We start from the raw sequence: 24,953 nt of genomic DNA on the forward strand, positions 1-24,953 counted from the left end.
AAAAGCAACCTCAGAAGCAATTCTGAGATCCAATTTAAGCGCAATTTCATCTTCATTTCTTACGAATTGCACAGCTAATGCCTGCTTTGCCTGTGGCGAGGCGAAGAACCGCTAAATTCATTATTCTGCGAGGTCTCAAGTTTTCACAGTGAATATTGGGAGCCGCTGTTCAATCACAACAAAACCACCCGTATGACTGGTGTTCAGAATATCTTTCTACAACTTTCTTGTGTCATTGGGGGGGGGGGGGAGAAATACTTTCCTCTCAAACTGACAGGAAGTCTGGTTTTCAGGGACACACCAAGTCTCTTTATATTTAGTATGAGAAGATGGTACAGCCATCATTCAAATAAGCTGAAGGGTTGCTGGGGGCGGGGGGGGGGGATATTTAAAAAAAAAGGAAAAGGAGCCTGCTGTGGATCAGAACAACAAATGGGCCTGGAAGCTCTGCAGAGTGTCATTCAGTAACTGACAGCAGAGATAGCTAGTTTGAGGAAGTGGGGGGAGAGCAGAGAAAGAGAACCAACAACATGAATGTGGTTTAAAAATAACTTTTAGCAGCAGAAAGGGAATTAAGGGTGTCAGAGAGAAGTAACTGCAAAAAATGCTCAGCACTTCGGCATAAGCAACTGCTGGAGTGGGGTGGACAGCCGGGGAAATGAAGCGAGACAGGGCAGGAATCCCTGGTGGTATTCTGAGTTGGCTGTTTCCAAGGAGCAAGAGAAAACTCGCAACCAGTACCCGAAGGGGTCATCCAGACAACTCCTTTTGAATAGATTGTCCAAGATTTCCCCGTGGTGGACTCTGCACAGACCGGTTAGCCCCTCAAAGGCCCACATAACCTCTGAGAGGGAAAGAAAAGACATTCAGCCTTGGGAGTAGGTGGTCATCTTAAACAACAAAGCCCGCCCCCCACCAGCTTTTATTTGACACCTGCAAGAGACTGCAGCCTCCCTTCAAGCCTTTCTACAAAGCTCATTCAGTCAAAGGCTACTGGTGTGATGTGGAAATCAGTCCACTCAGGCACCAGAAGAAATCTGTGGCCCAGAGCCCAAGCTGGTCCCAGGTAGACTTCGAACTGAGCAGCCTGGTAACCTGACTTGACTCCCCGACTGACAAAAGCAGGAAAAGAACATGCCACCCATCTTCCTGGTAAATGCACAGGACTTATGAAACTTGGACCTGTACCGAAATGCTGCACTGTGGAGTGCTTGTGCTCAGGGTGCCAACCAGCCAGCCATGCCCTTTGCCAGGATACTCCATTCAAACACCAACAGATTTCCTGACTGCCCATCCTACTGTCAGGGACTGGGCAGAGGAGGAGGAGGAATAGTGGAAAACACCCCCTCAGCCTGAACCTTCCAGAGAAGAGGAAGACAGTAGAGATTTACAACAGTGGGTTGCAGGAGGTCACAGCTCAGAGGCTGCAGAAGGGAGAAGCTGGGAAATATTGGGAGAGGAACAGGAAGAAGCAGCAGCACCAGGGAAGAGGCAGCGGACAGACTCAGTGTTTTTAGAAAGCATTCCAGACCCCCCCTCCCAGAACCCGGTGGGCGTTGAAAGTAGGAGAACAGAAAGCTCAGAGGCAGAAAGCACAGACCAGCCAACGTAGGGATGGCATATAATGGGAGAGATGGAGGGGGTGGGGTTTCACTCGAGCAACACCATTACTACAAGAGGCAGTTTTTCTAAGCTCTCTGTGAATATTGAATAAAAGACTTGGTAAGAACTCTTCTTGTTATCTATCCCTGGCAGCCTACCGTGGGGGGATCGGATTCCCTGGAGCCTGATACCTACCACCCAGATTCTGCAGCCACAGAGGATGCTCAGTCCTTATTGGGCTATTTTAAAAGTTTCTTTTCCCCCCACTATGTGTTTTTCCTTTTCCTACTTCTGCAAACCTTGGGCTGCTCCTCCCCACCAGCAAGCATTCTCCCTATCTCAATTTGGGCTGCAAATCTGCCCTAGCTCTGCAAACAAGTTCACTATTAGCATGTACGAAGAATGAAAAATTTCAGTTCTGTAACATCTCTAGAAGAGACAGCATCCACGTATGGAGCAACTGTTTCTGGATGTGAGGAAGTTTTGGGATCTTCACAATGGATCCACCTGCATTACTGCTCAATAGCACAAAGAACAACAAGAAACCAACAGGCAGCCTGGATGGAGTTTGGATATGTTAACAACCTGATCCAACAGAGCTCTTCTATCTGTTCTTACATATAAATTATACGTACAATTAATTACATATACATATAAATTACAGGATAAAATATTGTCCTTTTCTGATGATATAAAAATCACTAGACCTGCAGTGATTCATTGCTAGTTGTTGGTTAGGTAACTGCTGCAACCTTTGGTTTGTGGGCAGATAAGAAGGCTTTAATGTATGTTTCAGCAAACAGCATCAAAGGCGATTTAGATAATTAAAAGGGGGAAAGGGAATGAAGGGTGACATTACATTCAAGGAAACCAATACAAGACACAGAACATACATGGATGGGTCACATACCAGGGTCTTCTAAACTCTCGGGCACATTTGCCCATCCTACTGCCAGGTTCAAAGTGCTCACAGATTCTGATGAATTAAACAGGTCTAGGGCAAAGAGGGAGGCGGGGAAGGCAGAGCAACAGGTGTGCTGCAAAGGGAGATTGGATTGTGCCTGAGTGTTGCAGAGGACCTCCCACCCCACCCTTTGGAACCTTCTTGCACAGGGCCCTCTCTCAAGAGGAACTCACATGTAGAAGCAGCACAGCAGCAAGGAATGACTGGCCCTGGCAGTAGCCAATCTCTTCATCGTAGACAGAATAGGCCTAGAAGAAGAATCAGGAAACGGTCAAGACTTCAACAACACAAGATACCCCACCTGAATGCTTGCTTGCTTGCTTTATAGCCTGCATTCCCTCCAAGGAGCTCATAGTTCTCCTCCCCACTTTATCCCCACAACAACCCTGTGAGGTAGGTTAGGTTGAGAGGAAGTGATTGGCCCAAGGGAACCTAGGGTGCCTCATGGCTGAGTGGGGGGGGGGGGTTTGAACCCTAGAATCATAGAATCATAGAATCATAGAATCATAGAGTTGGAAGAGACCACAAGGGTCATCGAGTCCAACCCCCTGCCAAGCAGGAAACACCATCAGAGCACTCCTGACATATGGTTGTCAAGCCTCTGCTTAAAGACCTCCAAAGAAGGAGACTCCACCACACTCCTTGGCAGCAAATTCCACTGTCGAACAGCTCTTACTGTCAGGAAGTTCTTCCTAATGTTTAGGTGGAATCTTCTTTCTTGTAGTTTGGATCCATTGCTCCGTGTCCGCTTCTCTGGAGCAGCAGAAAACAACCTTTCTCCCTCCTCTATGTGACATCCTTTTATATATTTGAACATGGCTATCATATCACCCCTTAACCTCCTCTTCTCCAGGCTAAACATGCCCAGCTCCCTTAGCCGTTCCTCATAAGGCATCGTTTCCAGGCCTTTGACCATTTTGGTTGCCCTCCTCTGGACACGTTCCAGTTTGTCAATGTCCTTCTTGAACTGTGGTGCCCAGAACTGGACACAGTACTCCAGGTGAGGTCTGACCAGAGCAGAATACAGTGGCACTATAACTTCCCTTGATCTAGACGCTATACTCCTATTGATGCAGCCCAGAATTGCATTGGCTTTTTTAGCTGCCGCGTCACACTGTTGGCTCATGTCAAGTTTGTGGTCAACCAAGACTCCTAGATCCTTTTCACATGTACTGCTCTCAAGCCAGGTGTCACCCATCTTGTATTTGTGCCTCTCATTTTTTTTGCCCAAGTGCAATACTTTACATTTCTCCCTGTTAAAATTCATCTTGTTTGTTTTGGCCCAGTTCTCTAATCTGTCAAGGTCGTTTTGAAGTGTGATCCTGTCCTCTGGGGTGTTAGCCACCCCTCCCAGTTTGGTGTCATCTGCAAATTTGATCAGGATGCCCTTGAGTCCATCATCCAAGTCGTTGATAAAGATGTTGAATAAGACCGGGCCCAAGACAGAACCCTGTGGCACCCCACTAGTCACTCTTCTCCAGGATGAAGAGGAACCATTGATGAGCACCCTTTGGGTCCGGTCAGTAAGCCAGTTACAAATCCACTGAGTGGTAGCATAGTCAAGACCGCATTTTACCAGCTTCTTTACAAGAATATCATGGGGCACCTTGTCAAATGCCTTGCTGAAATCAAGGTAGACTACATCCACTGCGTTCCCTTCATCTACCAGGCTTGTAATTCTGTCAAAAAATGAGATCAGGTTAGTCTGACATGACTTATTTTTCAGAAATCCATGCTGACTATTGGTGATCACAGCATTCCTTTCTAGGTGCTCACAGATTGTTTGCTTAATGATCTGCTCCAGAATCTTCCCTGGTATTGATGTCAGACTGACTGGGCGGTAATTATTTGGGTCCTCTCTTTTCCCCTTTTTGAAAATAGGGACAACATTTGCCCTCCTCCAGTCTGCCGGGACTTCGCCTGTTCTCCAGGAATTCTCAAAGATGATTGCCAGTGGTTCTGAGATCACATCTGCCAGTTCTTTTAATACTCTTGGATGCAGTTCATCTGGCCCTGGAGACTTGAATACATCTAAACTAGCCAAGTATTCTTGTACTATCTCCTTAGTTATTCTGGGCTGTGTTTTCTCTGCTGAATCATTTGCTCCAAATTCTTCAGGTCGGGCATTGTTTTCTTTATCGGAGAAGACTGAGGCAAAGAAGGCATTGAGGAGTTCAGCCCTTTCTGTGTCCCCTGTTTGCATTTCACCATCTTCTCCTCTGAGTGACCCCACTGTTTCTTTGTTCTTCCTTTTGCTACGAACATACCCATAAAAGCCTTTTTTGTTGTTTTTAACCTCTCTAGCAAGCCTGAGTTCATTCTGTGCTTTAGCTTTTCTGACTTTGTGTCTACACGTGCTGGCTATTTGTTTGAATTCCTCTTTGGTGGTTTCCCCCCAGGTCTTAGTCTGACACTATAACCACTACACCACCACCACTGGCTTGGCCACAGCCACCCCTGCTCCATTCAAAACAGCTTCCCAGCTTCAGTGTGCATCTGTATATTATGGCATGCAGGCTGCTTGTTGTGCAGCAAGAGTGTTGCTGTGGCAGGGGGCAGGTTATGAAGGTCACCACCTTCTGGCTGAAAACAAGGGCTGCCTCCATCTCAGCCATCCAGAGAACCAACCTTGTGCCAATCGCACAATCTGTCTGCACGTGGAATAGCTTGCTTTGTCCCTCAGCACAGAAAGGGCTGACAAAGGGAACTTGGAGCAAGTCAGTGAAGGCTGCTAAGGAGGCAATCTGGGGAAAGGGGGCACTTATCCTGATCCTTATTCACAAGAGTCACAAGAAAAGCGAAAGGTCTGCAGAGGCTCTGCCCACCAAAGCTTTGGGGCCTTTTGCAGGCAGGGAGCCCAGCACACCTAGCAAGAGGGGCATAATTTCACCTTGATGGCATTTTAGAGAGAGAGAGTGGAAAGCTAAGTCCTGGGCTAGGGTCTTGGTTCACTGAGCTGCAAGGGTGGGGGGGAGGGGGGGCTGAAGCATAAATGCACACCGTGGGGATCTGGCGTGAACATCCAACTCTCCCAAAATAAGCCAGAGCATGGTTGAGACCCGAAGTAGTAACACAAAAACAAATCTTTCAAGCTGCGCCTTTAAGTCTTTGATTTGAATATCAATTATACACAGGGAGCGGATAGGAAGCTGCTTGCTCCAGTCCTTGGTCCGCGTCCCACGCAGAGCTCATCCTTTCTAATGGTGTGCTTTGTCAGAGAGCTTAGGAGGTGGCCAGGAAGCCAAGCTGCTTTCCCAGGCCAAAGAGTCTCTGGAGGAGGAGCAGGCAGCAATGGCAGCTTTCTAAATGCCAGGTTCAAAGAGCCGGATCCTCCGGTCAAGCAAGGTAAAGGGATCAAACCAGAGTGCGGACATTTTTTATTTTAACCTGCTAATTGCCTCCCGCATTTTAATGAGTGGCTTGAATGTGTTTGTGGCTTGCCTTATAATGCAAATGAGGAGCTGAATAATCTTCCAGAGTGTTAGAGAGGAGCAAAGATCCTTTTGCCGAGACTTCCTTTGCTCTCTGCCACACGAAAAGAAATACAGCAGCCGCTCCAGTTGATGCAAGGAGCCCAGAAGATCTGGGAATGCACTTTGAGGCAAAAGGCTGATTTGCCCAGGCATCCACAAGCACAAACTTACCCACCTTGTGCCCTCTGGATAATTCTGGACTACAATCACAGTAAGGCTAAGTTAGCAGGCACAACAGGCAATATGTTTCAACAACCTTTTTGCTGGGGGTGTTTAGCCTGGAGAAGAGAATATCAAATATCTGAAGGGCTGCCACATGGAAGACAAAATAAGCTTGTTTTCTGCTGCTCCAGAGGGTGGGACCCAAGACAATGAATTCTAATGACAAGAAATGAAATCCCAACCAAATGATAGGAAGAACTTTCTGATGGTAAGAGGTGTTTGACATGGAATAGGCTACCTCAGAAGGTGACAGATTCTCCCTCGATGGAGGTTTATAACCAGAGATTGGAAGGTCACCTGATGGTATTTAGCTGTGATACTTGTAATGCAGGAGGCTGGGCTAGAAGACCTTTGGGAATCCCAACCCCATAATTCTATTATTAACACTACCATCTCACACTTGGAGGTGCTTTCACGACGAAGAACCCAGGGCTAACCTGGCCTAGCACATTTATTCCCACAAGGAAGCTCCACCATCCTGGTCCACAAGTGAGCCAAGACAGCATCCCGGTCAGGGTACCTTGCATATTTTGTAGAGGGAGTCCTGGCCATCGCCCCCAGTGTCCTTGAAGTAGTCATGGGCAGGGAACGTCCGGTTGATGTCGCGTGTGATGGCACTGTCCTGGGGAGACTCCTGAAAAGCCAAGGAAAGAGAAATTGGGGGAGACTGTTAAGCCCCAGAATTATGGGTGTGGTTGCAGCTACAATAAGACGCTGGGGGCGGGGGCAGGAGCGTGAATCAGAGATAGCATTTTCCTATTTAAAAGTGAGAGGGCACATGTAAGAGAAAGGCACTGTCAATTCACACTCTCATTAAGATTCTTCATTTCTACGTGAAAATCCAGTGCAGAGGAGGAATCTACAGGAGGCAAAGGGTGACCTTAAGCATTAGTAGGAGTCAAGGGGGAGAAAATAAAAGCTCAAGGTGCCAGATTCCCCCCTTTCTGGGTGCTATTCCAGCTCCAGAAACAGGCTACTCAGGCACCAGCTACTGAGGTTTCCTGGTCCTGCTTAGTGTCAAGATTTATGCAGACTACTCAATGGAACCAGTTGTGGGAGAAGGGGAGAAAAAAATCACCTTCCCTTGCAGAGTCAAGAGTGCCACATTTGAATCGATAAAAGAAAACAGACTCCCACTTCATGTGCATAGTTTATGGAAGGTTAACCAAGTTTCTTACCTCTTTCACCCAGGAAGTTGTAGGAACATAGGAGGGTGCCATACACTGAGTCAGATCATAGATCCATCTGGCTCAGTACTGACTGGCAGCAATGGCCCTGCAGAGTTTCAGGCAGGGATCTCCCTCAGTCAGGAATTGCAATGGAGATGCTCTTCCACTGAGCTATTCTCTCACCTCCCTCCCACTCCCCAGAGAGCATCCCACCAGTAATTATTATCACTATTTATTAGATTTGTATACCGCCCTTCATCTGTAGATCTCAGAGTCGTTCACACACCTTGTACATTTTATACCATCCAACAACCTGTTATGTTTGCACGGTGAGCAGCTTCCACCATCAGATCTGCACGGATTCACACAGAGGCTCTAGTTTCACTGCAGACTCTCAAAGCCCAAAGCACAGCATTATTCTCCAGGTTCTGAGCCTGACAGGTGATGGGTGGTGACTACTTTGCACAAGCCGCCTGTCCTCCTTCTCCAACGGGCTCAGTTGGCACTTGCAGGCAGAGTCGTGGCCATTTCATTGAACTCAAAACTGCACTGGCCATAGCTACAAGAGCCACAATTGCAGAATTCTGACCAGAAAAACTCCCTACTTACTTTTTCTTCAAATGAAGCTTCTAGTCTTCCAAGGTTGCAGAAACAACATAGGCAACATTTGGTAAAATAACAGACCAGTGGGTCGTGTCAGCATAGGAAGCTTATACCTGGCTAAACTGTTTGCCCCTCTAGACTAGTGCTGCTTACTCTGACTGGCAATAGCTCTCCAGGCAGCAGGAGAATTCCCCATCACTTATTACCTGACCCCTTTAGCTGGAAATGCAGGCAGCTGAATCAGGGATGTTTGCGCTTGAACTCTTCAAAACTCCCCCCTCCCCCCCCAAAAAAAACCCACTATAAGAAGAAAAATGAATTCTGCAAAAAATTCTGTGCAGACCTGCCAATCTGGTCCTGAACTTATTTATTTAAGGGTGCTTACAAATGTCCTGCTTGATGGGAAATCTGAACATGGTGGAAACCCGCCCCGCCCCCCAAGCATTATGCCTCCCTGGCCTTGCCAAATTAAAAACCAAACAATATTTGTGGACTTTCCGATACCCTGCTCTCAATTAACACCCTAACAATGCAATTACTGTGTATCTGAGTCTTTAAGGTGGAGTTTGCTTGAAGCACAGAACCAGGTAAGCAAAGCTTGCAAAAGGACAACCACAGTTACTGTCGACAATCTCCTATCCCCAATGTGTTACTTTAAGCAGAAGCGAATTGTGGAAGCTTTCGAATGGTACTGGCGGGCGGGGGCACGGAAAACCCCTCTAGAAAAAAGGTGTGATACTATTAAGTGAGACACCAACCTGTTCAGGGGGGTGAGTTTGAGATGACTGGGTTGCTGCGATTCATTTATTTATTGCATTTATCTTCCATTTTTTCCTCCATGGAGGACAAAGTGGTGTACACAGTTCTCCCCCTCTCCATTTCTCCCCCCCCCACCCTGTGAGATAGGTTAGGCTGAAAGAGGCAGTGCCCAGCCCCAAGGTCTCCCAGTGAGCTTCATGGCTGAGTGTGGGGCTTGAACCCTGGTCTCCCAGGTCCTAGTCTGCCACTGCAACCACTACACAACATTGGGCCATGGGTGTTATACGCAAGAGCGACATGCTTCTCTCTCCGAAATGTGTAGTGGCACCAAGACTTGGCCGAAGGATTTTGGAACCACTGCCCTTTTACTGGAACATTCTGTTTAGGGAGTGAAAGGAAGGGGGGTGGGAAATGTACGGAAATGATAACATTTTGAAATGTGTGTTTTGGTGGTACAAACAGAATGCAGTCACAGCTATTGTGTGAGACCCTTTTCCATCTCCTATTTTTATACCTTTCTGTGAAGAATGGATGTCTGGGTCATTTCTCAGGCTTCTGGTGTGGGAGTGGGGGCAAGGCAAAGGAAAGCGCATGGAAGTGTGCGCGCACACCCTGGGATTGAAAACAGATGGCGATAAATGGCAGGAAGAGGGCAGGAATGGCATAGGTGGGAGAGCAGAGCATTCTCCGCTGTGAGAATGGAGGGCGGCTGGCACCGGAGCCATCTCAGCAGTTTTCCAGGCACAGCCAGGCTCAGAAAGGTACCGTATATTGGGGGGGGGGGCAGAGGCTAAAAGAAGAGGGAGGGCCTAAGTAAGATGCATGTTATAATGCCAAATTATCTGAAACTGACTGCACGTGCATCCAAATAAAAGAGGGAAATCTTCAAACAAAAATCATCCTCAACACATGTTTTCTCCAACAGTTCCTGTTCTTTGGCTATGGCATGGGTAGGCAAACTAAGGCCCAGGGGCCAGGATCCGTCCCGCGGACGGTCCGGCAATCAGCGTGTTTTTACATGAGTAGAATGTGTCCTTTCATTTAAAATGCATCTCTGGGTTATTTGTGAGGCCTGCATGGTGTTTCTACATGAGTAGAATGTGTCCTTTTATTTAAAATGAATCTCTGGGTTATTTGTGGGGCATAGGAATTCATTCATATATTTTTTTCAAAATACAGTCCAGCCCCCCACAAGGTCGGAGAGACTGTGGACCAGCTCCCTGCCGAAAAAGTTTGCCGACTCCTGGGCTATGGCAAAGTAAATGATGATGTATTTCTTCCAAGGGGCTCAAAATGGCAGGTAGGCTGGATTGCATCCCACCCGCTGGTCCCCAGATCCCATTGGTGCTGGGGCCCATTCAGCCAGGTCCCACCTTATTTCTGTGGTTTTAGGATCTCTTAAAGGACTTTTTAATATTGTGTTTCAATCATTGTCGCCTTGGGACTTTAAGAGCAGAGAGTGGGATAACAAGAATGCAGAGAAGGGAGGGCAAAAGTAAGTAGCTGGAGCCAAAACCAATGGCCAACTAATTCCAGTTTTATGCTCACCCTCTCCTCTGATGTCCCACACAGCTGGCTGTACCCCCCCTGGGATGCTTGTAAGAAGGCAAGTAGGCAGGCCCCCCAGTGCTGGCTGAGGGCACGCTGACGGTACCCCCATCACCTTAATAGGGATACGACCCACCCTCAGAACAGTGCACCTGTATGGAAGGCAAAATTGAGAGAGCCTGACTAGCTTGCAATCACTCTGTGGGCTTCGTGACAGAAACTGGGGGCCTAAACTGTGTGGTACTGTGTGGCGCTGTGGCTAGAGCGCCAGACTCTGATCTGGGCAACCAGAGTTCAAATCCCCACACTCGGCCATGAAGGTGTGACCCTTGGCTAGTCATGCGCTCTCAGTCTAACCCACCTCACAGGGTTGTTGTGAGGATTAATAACGTGGGGGGTGGGGTTCCACCCTGCACTCAGAGGAGAGGCAGGATATAAATCAAATAAATGAATGGTTAATGAAGCCTTAAATATGACTTATGGGGAGGAGGGAGGGCAAGGAAATTTCGTGGGATTAATGGGTGGAAGCAGCAAGAGCAGAACTGGGTTCTTCACTACACAGGAGAATACTTGGGCCCCTTAGACCTTTGAGGAGCACAGCTTTGTAAGGATCCCCATTCCTTCTTGGAACAGCAGCCACCCAGAGATCAGCGCAAGACTGGCTTGACAGAGGAGAATGTGCATTCACCCAAAGCCAACTTACAGAAGTCACTGCAACACAGTGTGGTGGTCATGGGTATTGGCTTAGATCATAAGCAGCCAACGTGGCACTTTCCAGATGATAACTGAGCCGCATCCTTTGGAGGGCGCCACATTGCCTACCCCTGTCTTAAACTGCTTTTTAATTTTGGAAAGGGATAATAATAATAATAATAATAATAATAATAATAATAATAATAATAATAATTTATACCCCAGCCACACTGGGCGGCTTCCAACAAAATATTAAAAATACAATAAAACACCAAACATTAAAAACTTCCCTAAACAGGGCTGCCTTCAGATGCCTTCTAAAAGTCAGATAGTTGTTTATTTCCTTGACATCTGATAAATTTATTTAAAATAAATCCATGGAGAATGCAGGTGGGCTTGCTAATATCTAAGCAATGATGGCTAAATGGAACCTCCATGTTAAAGTGGTAGCATATCACTGGCTACCATATGCATGAGCAGAGGAATAAACAACAGAGGAGGGCTACCTCCATCTATTCTTTGCCATTAGAGAGGATTAGAGAGACCTTGGTCAGATCCACTGAGTAATCCAATTCTGTTTTTTGCCCAACAGCAGAGGAACCTGTGACCCTTCAGATTATGTTGTCCTGCTTGGAGCAGCCAGCACGGCTAATGGTCAAGGATGAAGGAGGATGAAGATGATGGGAGATGGAGTCCAACAACACCTGGAGGGGCCACCACAGGTGCCCCAGCCCTGATACTGTAGTCATGCCAATGCTTAATGACTGGGTTGACCATCCACGTGCCAATGGAGGGGGGGGGGCTTTATTATGGCTGCTCCGACCTTAAAACTAAATTCAATGGAGAGTCTTAAAGGCAGACTGGGTTTGTGGTGGGGGAAATGCTTCCTGGGAACTCATCCTGCACACAACCCTAGTGAAAATGAGAGTGGCTCAAAAGCACTACCACGAATGGAGCATGCTCAAGAGAACCTCCTCTCCTCTGCTGGTGTTGGAAGGCTTCAAAAATTTGTGCTGTATACAACATTGAAGTCTCACATCAGACATAACTGATATGTAAAAAGGACTTTATGATCTGAAAATAGAGACAAGGTATGTACTTTTGTAACCCAAGAAAATCTCTAATAAAAACAAATAAATGGGGGGGAAATTAAAATTCTGCCGGCTTCCATGTCAAGGACTAAATGGGGAGTGCTTTGGTTGTGGGATCTGATGGGGCATCACTGTATATTCCTCCTTCTGAATTGCTGTTATCCCCAAGGGGAGGGGAAACTGAATCAATCAAATGTCTATCTCTTCATTCTGTCTTGGAGTGAGCAGCTGCACTGAGAACCACACCTGGGATTTTTATTTTTTTTAAAAAAAGGTTTTCATCCTGCAAAGCTCAATCTCCCTCATCACCAGAAATTGTTTATGGGAAATTCAGGATTCCTGAGCCAACAAACATTTGTTATTACTCATCCTTTTGTCCAGGTTCCACTGATTACCTTGAGCCCAAGTCCAACTGAGATCAGGTGAGAATGACTGACCGGCCGGACTACAATAAGCTTCCAGTGTGACATCGTTTCAGGCCAAATATGGAAATATAAATCTGATTCTAAAAATAAGAGTGAATCCCCCAAGTGATCCCCAGCTGCACTCATTTCCTTTTAGGGATCAAGTTTCCCACAGGAAAAATCATAAATAGGCACTTGGTAAATATATATATATATATATATATTTGCTTTCGTAGATTTTCACGGGTACAGGAATGCAGGTTTTGGTGTCCTCGGGTGTCTTCCCGTGTAAAAGTTGGGGTGTCTAGGCGACGTTTCGACGAGGTCTCACTCGTCATCTTCAGGCTGGTGCTTTCGGCTTCTTGTTACTGGAACAGAGGTCTGTTCCAGTAACAAGAAGCCGAAAGCACCAGCCTGAAGATGACGAGTGAGACCTCGTCGAAACGTCGCCTAGACACCCCAACTTTTACACGGGAAGACACCCGAGGACACCAAAACCTGCATATATATATATATATATATATATATAAGTTGGGGTGTCTAGGCGACGTTTCGACGAGGTCTCACTCGTCATCTTCAGGCTGGTGCTTTCGGCTTCTTGTTACTGGAACAGAGCTCTGTTCCAGTAACAAGAAGCCGAAAGCACCAGCCTGAAGATGACGAGTGAGACCTCGTCGAAACGTCGCCTAGACACCCCAACTTTTACACGGGAAGACACCCGAGGACACCAAAACCTGCATATATATATATATATATATATATATATATATATATTTAAAAAGCTGTATGCTACAATCACATGCGGATCTAGTGCAGCTTTGACAGAAATGCCCAGACACTGTTTTCGTGCCTGAGGCAAAAACGTGGCAGGCAAAAACTTTTCTCTGAACATACGAGAAAGAAAATGGGTGGGGGTGAGGGAAAAGAATGAATACACACCCACACACCCAAATAGCTTATCCCGCAATGCAAACAGGCACAAAGTCAGCACCCCACAAAAGGGGGGGGGGGGAATATGAGGGTGTGTTTATTTTAAATGAGAACCAGCATTTTCAAATCAGGGGTACGTACAGGGAAAGGGACACTCAGGAGAGTCTCTGTATGCAAAAATGAAAGCTGACACAAAAATTAATTGCAACCATTTCCTAGAACGGCATGCTTCTAGGATGAATACACTGTATGCTGAGAACCCTTTTTCCGAAGCCATCACTTGCTCAGACTCCACAAATACATCTAGCCACACTTCTTTGAAGCAGTGGTATGCCTCCAAAACAAACAATGGATCATAACAGGCTGTGCCCTGGATGTCTTGCCATTAATATGGGAATGCTTTCAAAATGCCTTTAAAAATGCTGCATGGACAAGATGCCAAGAGGACAGGTAAACAAAATTTTGGCGAAACTGTCACTCAACTCATCAGGTGTGTGCAAATAGAAAGCCTGGGTTCAGCACAGGAGGATCAAAGCCAAGTCACCCTCGCTAAGCCTTGTCCAAGGGTGGGCAGAATGTAGGTCCGAATCTATTAGTACTGTAGATCCTGATGACTTGCAATAGATCAACAAGAATTCCTGGCTCTTGCTTGTCAAACAATAGCAGCAAAATGACTAGGCATCTGACATGAAGCCGGTCAGGACTGGGCTTTTGTGAGAAAGCACTGTGAGCTCAATTATGCTCTGATATTGAAAACAAATCCCTGGCTTGCTATTATTTGATTCCAGGTAAATGCATTTTGCACCAGGCTCTGGTTGGTGGATTTCTTAGTAGACGCACAAGCATGATGGACATCACTGGGCTAACCCACCTCATTTGGGTGGTTGTAAAAAAGAAAAACAAGAGGCACATAAAGTGCTTTGTACAATTCAGTGCTAAACAACAGCATCATATTACCCTCTCCAGGAGGAGTCCAGCAAATATGGCTCTCACTCCATGTGATCATATTAGGCTCACAAGAGGGCAATAGCTTTTAAGTGCTTTACAACACAGAACAGACTGTGATGAAGGTGCCATCTTCTCTCTTCCAGCACAAGATCTCATTACACTCTAGCAAAGGGCTTTCCAAACTGTGTGTCGCGACGTTAGTGTGTCACCTGCAGTGTGCAGGTGTGTCACGCAAACACTCCTCGGGGCTAGAAAATGAACAGGCAGCCCACAGGTTTGCTAGTAAAACTCAACTGCTGTGTCACAAAAAGATGTCTGTCTAAAAAGTGTGTCACCAACATGAAGAGTTTGGAAAACTCTGCTCTAGCAAGACAAAAGCTACAGCAAACAACTGCATTTTTAAGAATAAACAAAAACAACTAGATGCCATCATCAGGCATGCTTCACTGTATTTTAATGTTTGAAAATGGTTCATCAAAGGGCATTTGCCCCTCCTGTAATAATAATAACAACAATAATAATAATAATAAATAATAATAATAAATTTTATTTATATCCCTCCCTCCCCAGCCGAAGCCGGGCTCAGGGCAGCTAACAACAATAAAACAGTACAAAAGTACAGCACAAACAACACTCTAAAAACATTCATTATAAAATTAATTAATTCAAGCCACTGGCAACCATTGGACCAGAGCTCCGCGAAGATTGCCGAGGGAGGGAGTCAGGCTGTGCCCTGGCCAAAGGCCTGGTGGAACAGTTCTGTCTTGCAGGCCCTGCGGAAAGATGTCAAGTCCCGCAGGGCCCTGGTCTCTTGTGACAGAGTGTTCCACCAGATTGGAGCCACGGCCGAAAAAGCCCTGGCTCTAGTTGAGGCCAGCCTAACTTCTCTGTGGCCTGGGACCTTCAAGATGTTTTTAACAAAGTCTAGGCATGTGCATCTGAATCAAAGAATCGGAAGAGACCCAGAGGGACCCATCTAGTCCAACCTCCTGCAATGCAGAAATCCTGCCCACAGCAGTCCCTGGGTGAGCTTGAAGCACCAGCCTCCTGGTTAACAGCCAGATCCACTGACCCACTGCACCACAGGCTCCCAGGAACGAATGAATCACATATTCTGTCTGTTCACCCCTGCCTCCCTTTCCCTTCACTTCCTTTGATGTTTCACTTGTTATCTGCTCGTAGATTGTAAGGACGTTGGGACAAAGACCTGAAAAGCCTGTGCTTTTGTGTATATAGATGGCATAACATACGTGTACATGTGTTGTCAGGGACGTGGGTGGCGCTGTGGGTTAAACCACAGAGCCTAGGACTTGCCGATCAGAGGGTCGGCGCTTCAAACCCCGCGACGGGGTGAGCTCTCGTTGCTCAATCCCTGCTCCTGCCCACTTAACAGTTTGAAAGCACATCAAAGTGCAAGTAGATAAATAGGTACCGCTCTGGCAGGAAGGTAAATGGTGTTTCCGTGCGCTGCTCTGGTTCGCCAGAAGCGGCTTAGTCATGCTGGCCACATGACCCGGAAGCTGTACGCCGGCTCCTTTGGCCAATAAAGCGAGATGAGCGCCGCAACCCCAGAGCCGGCCACGACTGGACCTAATGGTCAGGGGTCCCTTTACCTATCTCTTTTCTCAGTGAGAAACGTGGGTGTTCTTTTATGGTTTGCATGCCTTCCTGGGTACTTGCTAAAAAGCAACTTACATAAGTGAAATATAGAAAGACCTAATGGTCAGGGGTGCCTTTACCTTTACATGTGTTGTATGCATGTGTGTACTTACAATATTAATTTGTTGCTATGGCTACATTGCCTCCATTCTGCCCTGGTCCTGTCAATATTCAAAGTCTTCATATTACTCCTGGCTGTTTATTAATGGCTGGTCTCAAAATAGATTGTTTCAGCTACCTTTTTCAGAGGTCATCTCTACAGCAGCATCACCTCTGAGTGAGAAGCCAAGAATCCCCAGACTGTCCAAATATTTCCTATTGGGACTTGCACCCATCTGCACGCAATTTGGCTTCAAAGTTTCCCTGCTGCCAAGGCAGCTCATATACACCCAAGTATACAGCTTTACATGGAATCACACCCTTGGTCCACTTACCTCAGTATTGGACACACTGACAGGCAGAGTTTCAAGCAGGTGACATTCCTAGCCCTACCTGGAGATGCTGTGGATTGAACCTGAGGTCTTCTGCATGCAGAGCAAGTTCTCTACCCACTGAGCGAGGGCCCTTCCCTGTCACAAATGTTTGCATTATGTGGCCCCGAAATCTAGCTCACAAGCACTAACTTATTCCTAATTCCAAACCTGAAGCGACAGCAGCAGTTTTGCTAGAGCTGGTTATTTTCTAAATGTTAGAAATCTGTCATCTAAAATAAAGTACACCTGAATGATGCAAAAATGCATCAGCATATGTTGAGAGGCGGATTGAACAAGCATGTCACTATTAGCATATAAAATAATTCAGCCGTTATGCAACTTGACAGCGTATACCCTCTTGAGTCACTGGAGGAAAAACATGGCTTGTTTGTGGTTAGAGAGAACACGTACAATGTTCCCGCAAAACAAGTCACTCCCACTTTGAGATGAGCAGTTGCCAGGGAGGTAGCCATGCTAGCCTGTTGCAGCTAAAATAAACAAGAATCTTGTGGCACCTTAAGAACCACCAACAGTTAGCGCATGGGTAGGCAAACTAAGGCCCGGGGGCCAGATCCAGCCCAATCACCTTCTAAATCCAGCCCATGGATGGTCCAGGAATCAGCGTGTTTTTATATGAGTAGAATGTGTGCTTTTATTTAAAATGCATCTCTGCGTTATTTGTGGGGCCTTCCTGGTGTTTTTACATGAGTAGAATGTGTGTTTTTATTTAAAATGCATCTCTGGGTTATTTGTGGGGCATAGGAATTCATTCATATATATTTTTCAAAATATAGTCCGGCCCCCCACAACGTCTGTGGGACAGTGGACCGGCCTCCTGCTGAAAAGGTTTGCTGACCCCTGAGTTAAGGCATAATCTTCTCTGGCCTACTTAGATTCAACAAACTCACTACAGTCATACCTCGGGTTACAGACGCTTCAGGTTGCATGTTTTTGGGTTGCGCACCGTGCTGAACCAGGAAGTACTGGTACGGGTTACGTCCGGGTTTTCGCGCATGTGCAGTAACACTAAATTGCACTTTGTGCATGCGCAGAAGCACCGTATTGCAACCCGCGCGTGTGCAGACGCGGTGCTGTGGGTTGCGAACGCTGCGGGTTGCGAACGTGCCTCCCGCACGTGAGACGTGCCTTCTCCTGGTGAGAAGGAGCATGTATTCGTGGAGAGCACAGTTTTCCTTCTTGAAGCTTTTAAAAAGGGTGCAGAAGTGCCGTGCAGGCAGTTAGACACATTCATGGAGGAGGCGGCTACCAATGGCTGCTAGTCATGATGTCTGTGTTCCGCCTCTAGAGTTAGGGGCACAGGTGCTCCTTAGTACCAGTTTCTGAAAACCACAGGAGGGGAGAATATTGCTCTTGCGCTCAGGTGGGTTTCCTAATAGTGGTTGGCCACTGTCAAAACAGGATGTTGGATTTAGATGGGGCCCCTTTGGCCTGAAGCAGCAAGCTCTTCTTAGGTTCTTAACTGCCAATCCCACAAAGAAGCCTGCTAGATCAGGCATAGGCAACTCGGCCCTCCAGATGTTTTGGGACTACAACTCCCAACATCCCTAGCTAAAAGTACCAGTGGTCAGGGGATTGATGGGAGTTGTAGTCCCAAAACATCTGGAGGGCTGAGTTTGCCTATGCCAATGCTAGATAGAGGGGATGCGGCTGGCACTGTGGGTTAAACCACAGAGCCTAGGACTTGCCTATCAGAAGGTTGGCGGTTCGAATCCCCGTGACGGGGTGAGCTCCCATTGCTCAGTCCCTGCTCCTGCCAACCTAGCAGTTCGAAAGCACATCAAAGTGCAAGTAGATAAATAGGGACCGCTCTGGTGGGAAGGTAAACAGCGTTTCCGTGTGTGCTCTGGTTCGCCAGAAGCGGCTTAGTCATGCTGGCCACATGACCCGAAAGCTGTCTGCGGACAAACGCCAGCTCCCTCAGCCTATAGAGCGAGATGAGCGCACAACCCCAGAATCGGCCACAACTGGACCTAATGGTCAGGGGTCCCTTTACCTTTACGCTAGATAGAGCACACAGGCCTTTTTGTAGGCAAGGTACCTGCTATTTTCCAGCCAATCAGTACAGATCCCATTGTAAAACAAGCTTCCTTGCATGTCCGATTGTTTCCTGCTCAAGACAAAAACAACAACAAAATAACAAAAATTGTTCAGAAATGTTGAAGCCCTCACCTGCTTTTTAGTAACTGGGCACCGAGGGACAGTGAAAGATCAAAGGAATACAATTATTGTCAAACACTAAAAGATTAAGCACAGAAAAACTACTGGCACTATAAATATACCAAAAGAAGTTTGTTTTTACTGCCTTAATGCTCCTGCCAACACACTAAGGCAGCTCTTCCTTTTGGAAATTTTGGCCTTCCTTAGTTCCAGGATTTATTCCGGACCTCCTGATTCTCCTCTCCACTACCCCTCCTCCGCTTTCCATTTTCCCTAAAATAAATAAGCTCATAAATGAAAATGCTGGTTTCTGTCAAGCTGTCATTACTTATGACACGTACAAAACTGAGAACAAAGAGAAATACATTATCTGCTCGCATTTGTCATTCCTTTACATGACTAAACCCTCGTTTTATTTAACTAGGCTGCAGTTCTGATTCTCCCCCCGACGTTTTGAGGGGACTGACTCTGCTTACAGCACAAGGGATCAACATGGAGGCTCAAAGCTGAGGCGTTCAGCACTCAGATCTGCAGAATCCCCGATGTGGTCCAAGAAGAACAAAGAATCCATGCCTCTCCCAGGCTCACCTTATGGAAGAGGTCCCCTGGTATAAGGATGCTCCCTCAGAAACAACCCACTGATCTCCAGCAGATCTCTCAAGCACCAAACCTGAGGATGCCTCCATTCCTGAGCCAACCAGTTTTGCAGCAACACAACCCCACCACTCGTTGCAGAATCTTACAAGCCTCCACAGCTCTCCTTTACAAAGCAGCTCCCGGCCACCAAAAGTGTGATGCCTGCACATGATGCAGAGCAGGGGTGGGGAACCAGGTGTTGCTAGAATCCCACCTGCCATCGGCTGGCATGTTCAATGGGCGGAGATGGTGGGAGACTGGATCGACAGCAATTTCTGGAAGGCCACAGGTTCCAGGAAGCAGTGACACCTTAGAATGAAAGGGCAAATTGGGCATGTGGAGAACCTCTGGTGGTGGCCTTTGCAGCTTAAAAAAAATACTTCCATTGTATGTTTATCTGCTGCCAGATTAACAAAGAGATCTCTTTTTAAAAATGGATTTTAAGTTAATCTAGGTCAGGGGTTCTCATACTGCGGTTCACAACCTCCATTCAGGCAGCCCAAGGAACAGCTGCAGAAGAGTCAATAATTGATTCTGTGCCCCTGACAACACAGATGAAAACAATTTGCTAAATGGACCAAGGAGGCCCTGGTGCAAGACCTGAGATTTTAGTAATATGGCAATGGTGCTGTGTCCTATTTTTGCTCTAGGAATTGACAAGCTAAAACAACTCTTTTGTCAATGGCCTAGCCTACGGCTTGTGATTTTCCTAACATACTAAAACTGGTTTTCACAAAGGTGTTGGTACGAGGGAGGTTTGCTGAGACCCACAGTGAATTATAAGTGGTCCACAAAAAGAAAATATGGGAACTGACCTAGATCAGAAAATCTGGAACTACTGGTTAAACTCACTGCTGCAGCCTTAACTTTTAAGCATTTGTTTTATTTGCATCACATATTTCTTTTGGAGAGCTTATGGGAGTATGCTTGTAGAGTAGCAAGAGAAGGGGCCGTTGTTCAGTGGCAGAGCACATGGCCTGCATGCAGAAGAGGTCCCAGGTGAAACCCCTGGCATCTTCAGATTGAGAAAAGACTCTAGTCTGAAACCCAGGAGAGGTGTAGCCAGCCAGTGAAGACAAAATGAACCAATGGCCGGATGACTCAGCATGAGGAAATTTCCTATAGACTCAAGTTCTTTCACTAGAGCAGGAATCTTGCCTACATATAGTGCCTCCAAAGTGCCATGAGCGCTAGTGGTGTGGTATGAACACTCCCCACCCACAGGCCATTTGACTTGGGTGGAGGGGGGGGAAGCTGCAGCTCTCCAAATGTTGCTGGAATACAACATCCATCATCCCTGAGAATGGGGCTGGATGGGGCTGATGGGAACCAGAGTCCAGCAACAGCAGAAGGTAGCAGGTTCCCCAGCCCTGGTTGGAGTCATATAGAGAGACCCAGCGTCTGCACTGAGCTCTATGGTGAAGTGGGGAATCTGAACTCACGTCCGGCTTACTCCTTCAGTGTCAGCAGACAGAATCAAAACTATTCTAGGGAGTCCTAGTTCACTGCATCTGAACCCTTCGCAGCCACTGCATGTTCCTTCACGAAGGCCTGCCAAGGAACAGTTAATAACTGGCATATTAAAAAGCCTCCCACTGCGGAATGTGAGCCCCCAGGCTGCAGAGCAATCTGAGAACACATTTATATGTCTGCAAAAGCCACATGTCCAAAACAAAGCAATTAAATTAGATATGGCACAAAAGGCCAATGCCATATTAAGGTTGTGTCATTCACCAGACCCAGCCCTGAGGAGGCATAAGCAATCCAAGCCAGAACAGGAAGGCTCCCCTTCTCTCAAGGGGGAGTTGGCCAGATAGCCTGGGAGAGGCCCCACCCTCCGGGGCAGTAAGTACGTCTATTGGGGTCTTCCAGAGAGAGGTGGGGCCTTCCCCCCCCAAAAAAAGGTCCCCAGACCACTTCCTGCTAATTGGTCGATTCTGCAAAAACACCTCCCTCCAGGAGAGTTCAAGAGTCATGAAGGGAGGGGCAAACTGACCTCTTCCACTTAAAAAGACATAGCAAGTGAGGGCAAGTGAAGGATTTTCATTTTCCATAAAGGTAAAGGTAAAGGACCCCTGGACGGTTAAGTCCAGTCAAAGGCGACTATGGGGTTGTGCCATTCATCTCGCTTCAGGCCAAGGGAGCCGGTGTTTGTCCACAGACAACTTTCTGGGTCATGTGGCCAGCAGGACTAAACCACTTCTGGTGCAACGGAACTCCTTGATGGAAACCAGAGCGCACGGAAACGCTGTTTACCTTTTCCATCTACATTCATTCTGCATGTAATTAATCCTGCATGTACCACAAGACAACCCTACTCATGTTCTGTCATATTTTGTTGATTAAAGAAACCATTTTGCCAACTAAAAACCTGCCCCGCCCCCAATTCGAACTAGTCAGAAGAATCTCTTTTAAATGTTTTAAATTATTTTAAAATACTGTCACCTTGTGAAAACGGCAAGATGGCAAGGGCCATCATAGAATAATAACCCCACTTCTATGGGGTTCTTCTTTGAAAATGCCTCTGACAATACAGGTGAGCACCATCAAAAACCAAGGGATGCTCTCCAGAACTAGGTTTTTCCTCCACATGATTTATTCATTAAAGTCCATTTATATCTCACCTTTGCCTTTCAAGCTGGAGCACCCAAGGTGACTAACAACAACAACAAAAAGTTTTAAACCCCACCAAGTTATAAAACAATTTTCAAAAGACACTTGAAAGTAGAGCAGTTCAACAACAAGCGAGAGGGGAGAGGAGAGAAGAGAAGGCGTAAGACCTTTCAGCAAATGGCCAAGCCAAAGGCATCAGGACGCCATCAGAGAGGAAGCTAGGTGGATGCCCATCTCAGGGCAAGGATTTCCACAGCTTAATCACTGCAAGAGAAAAAGCCTTTTCACACATTCCTGCCAATCACACATCAAAAAAGGACCATCCTAGTTGAACAAAGCAGAAAGGCAGGATAGGATGGGAGGAGGCAGCCCTGAAAGTAGCCATGTCCTCAGTTATTTCAAGGGTGTGCAACTATGCACACATTTTAAAAACTGTAAGATTTCTTCCGTCAAGCAACAGCTTGAGGGCTGTCATATTCTTTCTGGGAACTCTCATGTGTGCTTTTCTGCACTGAACCATGCCTATGTTTAGTACTACATGCAAACTGGGTCAGAGAGAAAGAACTGCCCCCCCTCCTAACTGCTAAGGCAGACGAGAGTGTTTGGGCAATAGTTTTGGGGCGAGGGCTAAGTAAGACGAGGGGGCCTGAGTACTGTACACCCTACATGGCTCCTTCTTGCTGCCCCAGAGTTATTCAAAACAGCAAATACTGCAGAATCAGTTACACAAAATAAAAACAAGGAACTCTGCACAAGCAAAAATATCTGGCTTTCCTTGGTGCAGAATCTGGGTCACCTGGTGCAGAGGATTTTAAAGTTATCTTATTGTAGAGTTCAAGCAGCCCTGGAAAAAAGGGGTTTCAGAACAGGATAATAAAAAACAGACCTCATGTTCTACAGGGAGGCCCTTGGCACTGACGAAAGCTGACGGAAGGGGAAAGGAACATGCTCACAGTTTTCAAGTAATTCAGAAGAGGTTGGAGGGATTCTGTTGCTCTGAAAACAGAGTAACCTGAACAAAAACTGGTTGGAGCTGATGGGAGTTGTAGTTTAAAATATCAGGAAGACACCAGGTTGGGGGAGGCTGATATAAAACACTACCAAGTGTGCTTTGAGGGTTGTTCCCCTCATCCCCGCTCAGTCAAGCAGCATGTAAGATTTTAGACTGTACACACTTCAGAGCAGAATTTCTCACTATAATTGCGTATGGAGCCATATGCATTGATGATGCTATATAAATAAATGTTGATAATAATTATAATTATTATTTCAGGAAATAAATAAACAGAGTAAGAGAAGTGACGCTGGAGATGTGTAATCTATCAAACAGCAAATGCAGAAAAGCAAAGGACACTTTCCATGGTGTGTGTGTGTGTGTGTGTGTAGTCAAACTAAAAGAAGAGGAGAAGCAGCAGCAGTGAACAACCAGTGAACAAGAGTAACATGTTGAAGATCCCACAGAAGCAGGTCAACCTTTGGGGACTCAGCTACATTAGCAAAAAAAAAAAAAAGCATGTTATATGTGTTGTATATGCATTATAACACTGTGACACCAGATGGCACTGTGAAGTTTGGTTTTTGCCAACCCAATTTGTCATACAAAGTTTACAATGAGTTTAACTGAAACGCTTTTCTGATGTGTCTAGATCCAGTCTTGCCCAATGGACCAGTCATGAGGTTGTCCCAAGTACTTCAATGCTACCTAGGGTGACCTCACATCTCAGGACTACTCATTCCAGCCACTTCCTGATCTGCCTTCCTGCCTTTCTTAAATACGCTATTTAAGGCTTCCCGCCCCCTCTTCAGTTTGTCTGAAGTCTACCTCCCATCAAAAAGGCACTTTTTATGAGCTGGCCCTCTCTTTAATAAACCGCAAAACACTCGTGAACATTCTGTGGCATCACAGGAGCTTAGATCAGTGGCAAAAGAGTTATGATACAACAACAGTTTCTATTTATCATAACCCACAGCATTATAGTACAGTAAAGATGGGTGAGTTCATTTGGGGACAGAAGGTCAGAGACACAGGATCTTATGTCTGGCCACAGCTTAATCCAGCAAGAGGAACTTCTGGCCCACAGATGAAACGGAGCTGCCAGAGCCTTCCCATTTGGCTAGCCAGGTCATTCTGGTGAACGCACAAATACATCTGCCATCATCCCTGACATAAGGTATTGGGCAGGTAAAGGTAGGGCTTTAAAGGATGGAACAGGCGCTTAAAGAGGGCTCCCAGTGGTTCCACTGCTGGAGAAGGGCACACCCCCCAGTCACCCATCAGCTGATGGGCAACACCAGTAGCCTTAGCTTGAGGAGGAAAAAGGGGTTTCTCTTTAATGGAAATTGCTCCCCCCCCCCCCCCGCTGTTCTTTAAAGCCTCCCCACATTCCTGAAATAAAGAGTGCTACAGAATGGGTGGATGGGTGCACACAGCATGCAAGAGAAAGGCATGTCTCCAAGAAGTGAAAAAGTTGATCCAAAGATCTCTCTCTAGAACAGGGGTAGCAAATGTGGGACTCACCAGGTTTGGGACTACAGTTCCCACCCAGCCCCACACAGCACTGCCAATGGTCAGGGATGATGGGAGTGTCTGGAGGGTGCAGGCTGGCTGCTGCTGTTCTTGTTCTTGTTGTTTAGTCGTTTAGTTGTGTCCGACTCTTCGTGACCCCATGGACCAGAGCACGCCAGGCACCCCTGTCCTCCACCGCCTCCCGCACCTCCCGCTTGCTCTTAGGCATCTGGAAAAGCAGGCCTTCATTGAAAATCTGTATCAAGAAGCAGACTGCAAAGAGCCCACAAACATGATGAACGCTCACTTCGAGACAGCTGTCCCCGTCTTCTTCAGAAGATATCATCATGCAGCAGCTTCAGCATTTACATCTAGCTCTAAAAAAACAGCACACTGGCTAAAATATATGGAATACTGGTCAGGACCCAGCTGCGGTGGAGGCACCTACAAAAACAAGTTCTCTATCAGGCATGCAAACAAAA

At 46.6% G+C, this 24,953-nt stretch overlaps 1 protein-coding gene and 1 long non-coding RNA gene across 4 annotated transcripts in view; one reads left to right on the forward strand and one right to left on the reverse strand.

Annotated features, from left to right (window-relative positions):
• RABGAP1 (RAB GTPase activating protein 1) overlaps positions 1-24,953 on the reverse strand; it is a 96,110-nt gene that overhangs the window by 16,732 nt on the left and 54,425 nt on the right. For all 3 annotated transcript variants that reach the window (XM_083422950.1, XM_083422952.1, XM_083422951.1), the window contains 2 exons: positions 6,782-6,895; positions 2,740-2,814 (listed from right to left, as the gene is read on the reverse strand). In XM_083422950.1, the coding sequence (XP_083279076.1) occupies positions 2,740-2,814; positions 6,782-6,895 (189 nt within the window). The remainder of the gene's footprint in view (positions 1-2,739; positions 2,815-6,781; positions 6,896-24,953) is intronic.
• On the forward strand, positions 8,124-12,385 carry LOC310669357. Its single transcript, XR_014507135.1, has 2 exons — positions 8,124-10,092; positions 11,626-12,385. It is a non-coding gene; the product is annotated as an uncharacterized lncRNA (long non-coding RNA).

This window comes from Podarcis tiliguerta (genome assembly GCF_965153285.1).
Source record: "Podarcis tiliguerta genome assembly, chromosome: Z".
Taxonomy (NCBI): Eukaryota; Metazoa; Chordata; class Lepidosauria; order Squamata; family Lacertidae; genus Podarcis; species Podarcis tiliguerta.